The 9905-nt window shown below is 39.2% G+C and overlaps 1 protein-coding gene across 1 annotated transcript in view; it reads left to right on the forward strand.

The window, feature by feature from the left end:
- LOC309560199 (immunoglobulin kappa light chain-like) overlaps nt 1-5778 on the forward strand; it is a 51906-nt gene extending 46128 nt beyond the window's left edge. Inside the window, exons 4-5 of the mRNA XM_082263771.1 lie at nt 1340-1435; nt 5576-5778. Of these exons, the coding sequence (XP_082119897.1) occupies nt 1340-1435; nt 5576-5751 (272 nt within the window). The 3' untranslated portion in view covers nt 5752-5778. The remainder of the gene's footprint in view (nt 1-1339; nt 1436-5575) is intronic.
- The last annotated feature ends 4127 nt before the right edge of the window (nt 5779-9905 follow it).

Below are 9905 nucleotides of genomic sequence, written 5' to 3' on the forward strand. Positions count from 1 at the left end.
CCGAGCTAAGTTAGGGCCATGTTCACTGCAAACATAAATGATACGCTACTGCTTCTTGGGCTTCAACTTGCCTCCCCTCTTAAAGTGCTGCCTGAGTCCAATGGACCCAGTGGGAGCCATGGTAGGGCTGGCCCTGGCTGCAGCTGCAGCAACGATTGAGATATAATTTTTTAATTATTGCCCCTGCAATTCTGCACTAGATAAAAGTAATCCAGGCAGCTGACAAGCTGCTGGATTACTTTCACAGGTAGTGGAAGCCATGACCCTAGCAACATCCAGCCCTAGGCAGACAGTGAGAGGAATGAATGGTGTTTTGTCTGCTGTGTGACGTCAGAAACAGTAAGCAATGAGGGTTTCATCACTTCCTGTTTCTGCTCTTTGTTAACCTGGCTGCTAGTGGCCAGTGAAGCAACCAATCAGACTGATGTGTGTCTGATCGACTGCATTAAAAGACCAGAGGAAAAATTTGGGGTCTAATAGACTCCAGATCTCTCAGAAAGAGGAACTGTCACCTCCCATGCTATTACAAGGGTTGTAATAGCAATAAAGCAGATAAACAAAAAAAAAGGTACGGTTAAAAAAAAAATGTAGATAAAAAAATAATAAAATAACAAAAATAAATAAATAAATAAATAAAAATAGGTATTAGTAATTGGTATCGGCGAGTACTCGAGGAAAAGTATCTGTACTCGCACTCTTAAAAAACTGGTAGCAGTGCATCCCTCATTTTAATCCATTTTCACAAAGTAACTGAAATATGTAAAAAAATATGTTTATGTTTTTGAGAGGGCAGCTGACCTTATCTACTGCATGTTGCTGGTTACAGCCTGGTTGTGTATATATTACTGCCAAGCTAAGGCCCCATTCACATGATGTACCTATATGTACACTTGCACAAAGGACTGCCTTTGCCCACACTGAATGCAGAGGTGTTCTGTGCATCTGCATGCAAGTAGTCCCATTAATATCTATAGGGATGCAGAAGCTTTGTTTTTGCAAATTTGTCCCAGTTTGACATCTGTACAGGGCACAGGGTTACTTTGCCTCATGTGAACGAGGTCCTAGTCTGCAATCAGTCTGGTGAAACCAAGGGCTATTTCTTCACAGCAAAAAAAAAAGGTAGGAAACTGCTATAATGTTTGTTAAAGTCCCTAAAATGTACATTGATTGTAAGGGGGGGGGGGGATTGTTTGTTTTTTTTCTCAATAAAAGTGGAGTTACTCTTTTTTTTCTTTAAAACAGATAGGCACTAAAATCTAACTACCATATTCTGTAGCTATAAAATATAAAACCACTGTTGCACAATTAGGATGTTACATTTACACTTGCTTAATTTCAGAATGTAAACCAGCAAATGTGATCCTTGAAGGAGTCTCACTTACCCCGGAACTGATGACAAATGTAACACAGGAACTGACATCCAAGCAAGCTACAGGTACATTATTGTTCAGATACTGTTGAAGCATTTAAATTTTATATTACTAGGTGCTTTGTTAGTGAATATTCTAAGGACAGTACCGATCAAAACAAAATGCTCTGAAATACTTTTCTTTAACATTTGAAACTTGGTATCAATAAAGAGGTCTTAATTGATACTAAGGGGATGATTTATTAAGGGCAAATAGACTGTTTACTTTGAAAGGGAAGTTGAATTTTGCAGATGAATTTTCTCTAGAGTTTAGTAAATGAGGTAAAGCCCTGCTGATGTCCAGTGTCCACCATCTAATGACCTGTAAGCAAAAATGCTCTTTATTTTCCTTGCACGTGGGTGGATATTCTTTTGGAAGTGCAATTTCACCACATTCACTAGACAGTTTGGTTAATCAACTCCTGTGTTCCAGATTCCAAAACACATTCCAAGTTGCAAAGTTCAGATTTTCTTTTGGATTACTGCAGAGTGATAAAGATGTTATTGAAAGCTCATAAAATTTAATTTTTCTCTTCGGTCAAATTCATTTTTTAAGCATGGAACACAGAACCGTCAATTCAGTGTGCAGAGCAATACATAATTTCACAGGTAGACAGAGATCAATATATTTGCTTCATAAAATATATTTTATTCTTTAGTTACCATTTATAAAAGACTTGTCAGAAGTATAGACCCTTCTTGCTGACATGCTTTGAAAATGCAGGCTCATTTGTTGTCATCTGTATCTTTCCAATATTACTTAGTGACTTACAGACCCAAAACAAGTATGTGCATATCAGGATGATAGCCCTTCAGCTAGTAACTTCAAAGTCAGCAATAGCAGCTTCCATATTTCTGTCATGACAGGTCACCTTCAAATTCAATGAAGAACTTACTTATTTACCCACTTCAATACCAGACTCTTTCAGCCCCTTCCTGCCTAGACTAATTTTCAGCTTTCAGTGCTGTCACACTTTGAATGACAACCGCATGGTCATGAGCACTGTACTGAAATATAATTTTTATCATTTTTTTCACACAAATAGAGCTTTCTTTTGATGGTTTTTAATCACCACTGGCTTTTTTATTTTTTGCTAAATAAATAAAAAAAGACCGAAAATTTTGAAGAAAAAGAAAAGCATTTTTGTTAATTTCCGTTATAAAATTTTTCAAATAAAAAAAATATACTGCTACATTTCTTTCATAAAACTAACCCAAATCAGTGTATATTATTTAGTCTATAGGAAAGTAAACAGTCCAAGATATTTAGTAAGGGGCATGGGAGATTTTTGAAGTTGGAATTTTATGGCACAATTTTTTGAAGAAATAAAAAAAAAATGCATTTTCACAATTATTTATTTTTTTTTTCCTTTTGTATTACATTTTTGTTATACTTTTTTACTGTTTCTTTTACATACTTTGACCAGAGCAGTGTAACATGGTACTACTCTGGGAAGGTGATCATGATTTTTTTTTTTTTTACATGCTATGATCGCTTATAGTAGTGATAATCATAGTTATAAGCAACCATTTTCTTCAGAATGAAATCCATGAATTCAGTGTGTACTATTGTGATTACCTGTGATTGGCAACAGCTGATTACATGGTACAGATGGGCTGTGATTGGCCCTTTCTGTACCATGTGATCACTGTGACCAATCACAGAGATCAATACAATAGTACAAAATGGATGGAAGCCATCCATTGTGTACAATTGTCATGTGATCTGCTGTGCTTGGTCACAGCTGGATCACATGATACTGGCAGAGGCCGGTACACTGATCTGTCATCCGCTGTGTCTGGTAGACACAGAGGGAGACAGATCGCGCATGCGCATGCACAATCCACAGATGGGGCATGCACAATCCTGGGAGGACGTCATATGGCATTCACGCAGCATGGGAAAGCTCCTTCGAGACAGTCATTTCACAATAGGCTGGACAGGAAGCGGTTAAAGTATAATTCCAGGCATGGGTATTTTATACATAATTACATTGGTCTCCCCTTGCTTTCAGGTCCCATTGGTCCTAATGGATTGTGAGCACAGGAAGTTGGCTGCTCAGCACGGGCACCAGTCTGAGAATGCTTTGCATTTTTTGGATGAATGCAAAGAGTTCTCTGATTGGACTAGGTGGAGAGGTAACTTCATGCTCCCCACCTCATCCAATCAGAGAATACTTTGCATTCATTGGAATAAAAATATATTTTAATGCAATACTCACTTTCAATCCAGACATATAATCAGCAGTATTTCTATTCCACCACTAAATATATTCAGTCTTCTGTCTTCAGTCTTCTGAGTTGAATGATGACCAGCATCGTTTAATTGACTTTCCAGGCTGCCCCCATACTGTGACCGGACAGTAAAGCAGAAGCAGCACAGTGATTAGCTCAATATTCTGTCACTGTGCTCATCCCTCCAATTAGTATGTTTTTTCAGCACTTGAAATGATTATGGTGCTTTTTTCTATACCATTGAGTTTTGCTGTACAGGCGCTACAAGATCCTGGTACCAAGTCATATTCAGGTACTAACACTGTATTAAAAATATATTAAATGGTGCGGTAATAAATACAAAGCTGCATTAATTTGTGTATTTTTATACTAGAGTTTGACTTTAGAATTTGTTATTGCTGGGACCCTTGTAGCCTGTGGGCCCCTTTGCAGCTGCACTGTTATTTTTGATTAAGCCTCCTCCAGTGAACAATAGTCATTTTGGACAAAGGGAGACATCTGTGTTGTCCACAGACAAGCACAATGAATATTCCTGAGTGGTTAAATATCTAAAACTAACTTATAAAAACCCAGCAAACTTTCCAACTCTCATCCCTGTCCCAGAGCAGCAGATGTCTGTAGAGGGAAGTGTATAATTCATTTCTCTTCCTCCATTTAGTTTCTCTCTGTCCCTTTCACTCTCCCTCGGGAGGTGAAATTACACAGTTGGAATTTCTCAATGATTTGCAAACTAACAGCTGTTTAAAAACAGAGAGATTGTAAAATTTGCAAATTCTTTGTGAACGGTCAATCAGAGCACCATGTACTTGAATTCAGGAAGAAAACTGTTTTATTATTTTTCTCCAAATATTAAATATAGAGAAGTCTGAATATTTTTTAAAGTGTCATTTAGTTTAAAACGCAACTATTTCTTCTGTGCAATGCTTCAAGTTTTCCTTGAACTGACTCCCCTAAAAAAACCTAAGTGAGCTTTCAATTTAAATCAGCTAATAACTTTCTAGGTGCATTAAAACAAACTGTGTGTATAATCTTTCATTCATTTTTCTTTGGAAAGTAGCCACGCCTAAATGAAAAAGCTTGTCCCTTGCTTTCTGGTGGGAATCAGTGGTCTCTCTGCAAAGGTCCAACATGCCCCCTGCTGAGCATTACCATTGTTGCTTGCATAGCTAAAGCTCTGCCTCAGGAGGGTGGGTATCAGACATCTGCAGAAAGAACTCTGTTTCCACACTGAGAGCAAAGTTCCTTCTGTAAAGCATGCTTGCAGGGGACAGGCATTTCTACTCAGTGTATAACTGCTTTCTTAAAAAAATAAAAAGGTAGAATGTAGAACACCTTTTGTTTTGGTGTACTTGGAATATATATAGTTAATTTAACCTGCATGCATTTATGTGGCGACTGGGCTTTAACACTGAACCGTTTATATATGCATGCATGGGACTGTGCTGAGAGCACACTCAGTGCATGTGCTCAGTACTATAACAAGGCTGTCATGGGTGTTCCCAATGCATACTTGTATTTGGGAGCACCCGATCATATGACTTCTGTGACATCCAGTCACAGCAGTCGCATGATTGGAAAATCCTCTTAAAGTTCTGAGAGGCGATGGCTGCAAGGGGTTTAACTGAAAGTTTATTTGGCCTTTAACCATTCTCTTATGTTGTATAACTAAATATAGACTTCAGTTATCTTGAACAGTAAAGCCTTTCCTGAAATATGCCAGAAAACGATCATATGTTCTGTTTTATTAAAGGAAAAGCAAAATGCGCTAACCCATGAAGAGCCAATAATCAGAAATCTTTGGCTTTTGAAGAATAGCAGGCCCTGAGTTTTGTACATTCGGCCAGTAAATTAGGCAGATCTTCATTTCTTTGATTCTGTGGTGTTGACTAAATATAAGAATAGAAAGTTCACCAAAATTTTGTTTGTGTTCAGACTATCCAGAGATCCTCTCAACGGCTTTCATAGCATATAGCGTGCTCCTTGCCTGCAGTGTCATCTATGGAGTAGTGCTGTCCTGCTGTCTTATTCAAAGAAAGCTGGCTAAATCCAAAGATATGGCAGAAGAAACAACCTTCAACCTTCAGCAAGTGGATCCCTGCCGCCACTGATGCCCATCCTGATGGAAAACTAACATCACATTTTTCTTTGGCTTATGTTTAAAAAAGTTATTTTGACTTTTAGAAAGTTTATTTTTTTGCATTTCTATATCATTATCATCGCAAAGTCAAGCATTCATTTTGTCTGCAACAAAGTTCACTTAGAGCTAATGCTATTGGCTTCTTATTTCCTTGGGATTGCAGTGATCTGTCAAATATAACTCAGGTTCTCAACAGGGTCTTCTTCTTCCTTTAGATCATTTCTTTACTTAAGATTACAAAAAATTTAGCAGCAAAGGTAAGACTCCCTCTGTTGTAGCAAGCAACTTTATGACAATGTAAATGGATTTAGGAAATCCTACTCGTAGATGTTGCCAGTGGGTGATATAACATTCACCCATAACTCAAAAATTATTTCTGGCGCATTCACGTAATTCAGATTGCTAAAGATACTAAGCTTTTTAATAGTGTGTCTGTTAGGGCTTATTTACACAGTTATACAGCCCTCCAACTGATTCAACGGATTAGAGGTGCCCTACTGAATAGAGGAGCCCTACTGCCGCCCTGCAACCGTGTGCAATGCATGTGGTTGTCACGCACTAGTGCAGGGTTCAAGGGGCTAAATAATTTTTTTTTAGTACTGAATATAATGAATATAACAAACATGGAAAAGACCTTATTTAAATAATGAACATTTTTACTGAGTAATTCTTTTAATTGTTCAAACCCTTAGATAAAGATATTTGCTACTGATAGTCCTATTTTTCAAGCAATAATCAAATTTGAAATATCTGCTGTAGTATAGGTATGCAATTCCCTGAACCACTATTTCAAGATCAGTTTAATAAAAAAAGACCAGCTATATAGGTTAGGTTACAGTCAGATATACAGTATGTATCTCTAGTCACTAAACTGGTACACAGAAATCCACACTTTTCCAAACAAACGTTTATGCCATTAGTAGAAGCCTTATTTTGGGACAACAATCAATTAGCTACATTGCTGCTTTCTTCAAGAACATTTGACTAAAGCTGGATACACACTATCCAACTTTTGTGATTAGATTTCCTTCAGATTTACCTTTTCTATGCAGTACAAAGGCCTGCCTGATTGCATACAAATTGAAAGTGTTTAGGTTTGACCTCATATTATATGGTTTTGGTAAGTCTAATGGAAAAAGTCTTCAGAAAATCTTATAGTGTGTATGGCCCATAAGACTGGAAATTGCCAGCAGACCTGTGAAAATCAACAACTTTGGTTAAGATATGCTATATTCCTATAGGTGCCTGTAGACAAAGTTATGTTTGGAGATGGCACTGCCCTAGGCACACATAGTAAAGGATGATATTTTCTTAATGCTCCACCCCTTTTGACATTTTACATGATTTTTGGCTATTTGGAAGAATTAAACTGTTGTAAGCTCAGAGCTACCAAGAGACTGTGCGGTCAGAAATCAGAAATTGCATTTAGGGAAGATGACTGCAGTTTGTTAAACTTCTCTCAGCAATCACTGAGCTTCCATATTTCTGGTGGGGAGCTCCTCATTGCTGGATAGAACAATGTTCACATTGTGACATGTGAGGACCATTCCTTTTAGCAGTGCGCTGTGAGCCCAGCCTACATGATGAAGCTAGCACAGATGGTGTGTGATTGAAAGTCTGGGATCACAGGAAGTGGTTGATTGATGTTGGGTGTCATTCAAGCCTTAAGAAAAGTGGCTGCAAATAGTTGAAGTTGACGGTTTGTAGAGGACAACACCCAAGAGAAGATGCATGCAGCTAAAGATGTATTTTTTTTAAGCTTATTGGCATTTGAGAAGTAAACATTTATTTCAGCCCTGCCTCTCCTGCCTTCAAATGTTATCTTTTGTCTCAAAAAAATGTATGCTTTCCTGATGTCACTCTTCATTGTGAAAGATATGTTTTGCTTCTCTCACACTGGAAATAGATTGAAATTGAGCATCCTTTAAAATAGTAGAGGTAGACTTGCAGGCCTATGAGTCATTGCGAGCAGAGCGATTGCTGACTTTCTACAATCTAATGAACTTTCTCTTCTGTCTGATTATCCTCCAGCCAAGTGCTTCCAATCACAGGGTGAGACAGGGGCTCAGCCAGGCCTAACCTAATTACCTTTGATTATATCTAATGGGATGAGGAGTCTAATAACACTTAAGTTTCCTTCCTGTTGTAATAAGCAAGTCCATATCATCTGCCTGTGAGCTTTCATATATACTGTATATAGCAATATAAAAACTTCTCATTCAAGGTTTCTTAAATGCATGTGCCTCACAAAAATAGAACACAGAGAGCAGAGACAAAAGGGCACTTGCCAGCATAACATAGATGTTCCATGAGTTCCTGATGACCTTGGCCATGTGTTATGGCATAAAGCATGCAGAGATATGAAACAACAATACCATGTACACCAGGGGGGCGCCTGGAGTTAGGGTTGCCATATCATCCCTTTAAACCAGGACACACATAAATTACACAGGTTCTGTGGCTGATTAAGGTGATAATTAAACTCACTTAGTGCCTTATTTGCATTATATTAACCTCAGAACCTGTGCAATGAATATGTGTCCTGGTTTAAAGGGGTGAGGTGGCAACCCTACGAATTGATATCTGCAACCTTATCTGGGATGCGAGGAGTTTAACCTAAATCTTTAACCTAAGGTCCAGGGCAAAGCTACCAGCCCCCATAACACTTACCTTCTTTTTCCTGAACCTTCAGCTGATGCTGACAGGAGAAGAAGCCCCCAATAAATAAGCTCTGAGACATTCTTGGTCAAATAACCAGTGTATCTAATCCTGTTCCCTTAATGTTTATGTAGCTAGTAGCAGGTTCACTCACCAGTGGTTGTTGACCCAGTACATTAATGTCAAAAAGAGTTTATAAGTCTTCTGGATGCTTGAGTTAGTCTCCCAACATTCTGGTGGATTACTGCTATATCTTAGCCTTTTACAAGCTATTGAAGTATTGAAACACAGGTAGAGACATACAGTATGTACTGCTATTCTTAAGTTAAAACCCATACAAAACTTCAGCAGGGTTGAAGACTCTCCCCCTGCCCCCATGTAACAGCCATGGTGTCTGAGGGTGCACTCACACTGTACCTTACCCGAGTTTGATTGTCCCCCTCCTCACTAGTCTGCACTTACACAATGCTTTAAAATAGGTGTTACTGGGCCCACGTGCGTCATCTAGATGCCAGAGATCCCTGTTTCTGTGCTTAGTGTTCTATGGAGAATTCTCCACTCAGGCACGTATAGGCAGGTGCCTACAGGCAGTATGTGCTAGCTTAGCTAATGGTCTCCTCAGGCTAGGGAAAGGGTTAACTTCCAGGGCCTCATTCTTTAGGATTTGGGCCAGCCTTCCACCCTGTGTGATATATAAATAGGAGTAGAGGTCCAGTTTGAGGAGAGAGCTATAGCTTAAGCTTGGGAGCATGGGAACCCCAAGTAAGAGTCAAAGAGGGAACACACCAAGTACATGAAGCCCGGGAGTCCGAGAGCCAGCATGTAACCCCATGAGATATCAACGTTCCGGTGTACACTACTAGTTGTTGCAGATCACCAGCCATGGAATAAAGTTGTACCTATTGTTTATTTGTTCTGCCATGAAGAAATTCAGTAAAGTTTCATTAACTGTTTCATGGCTGTCTGAAATCATTCAAAGGGGTGCATAATGGTTGCTGGCATATGAAAGAACAGGGTCAGTAAAACATATGTGGGATATAAAGCAAATCCACTACTAAAGGTTAACACTGCTAGACAAGTTGGAGGAGAAATACAGTTGCTATGTCTAGCCAGGAACTAGTTCGAAGTACAAAGCAGCTGGTCATGAAGCGTGGTACTTGGTGAAGGTGAGAGGTCCTCAGGTAGCAAGGGATGTTCTTGCTCCCTTTCTAGTGGTCAGTACCCCAATAGCAATCAGGACTAAACCCGCAGTATGGAGACCCCATATACCTAGCCGCATGCTATGGGAGAGTGAAGAAGTTAGGTGAGAGCACGCATGAGGTCTGTGCTAGTGCTCGGCAGGACCCAATTCTACCACTGGGAGTGAGATGGCAGAGGTATGCTGGCCTGGTGGAGTGAGCATGGGCTCAGTGGTGTCTCTCCTAAATGCAAACACTTAACAGCAAGGTGTGTAGTGATAAAGGACAA

This window comes from Pelophylax lessonae, assembly GCF_965119305.1.
Source record: "Pelophylax lessonae genome assembly, chromosome: 7".
NCBI classification, from domain to species: Eukaryota; Metazoa; Chordata; class Amphibia; order Anura; family Ranidae; genus Pelophylax; species Pelophylax lessonae.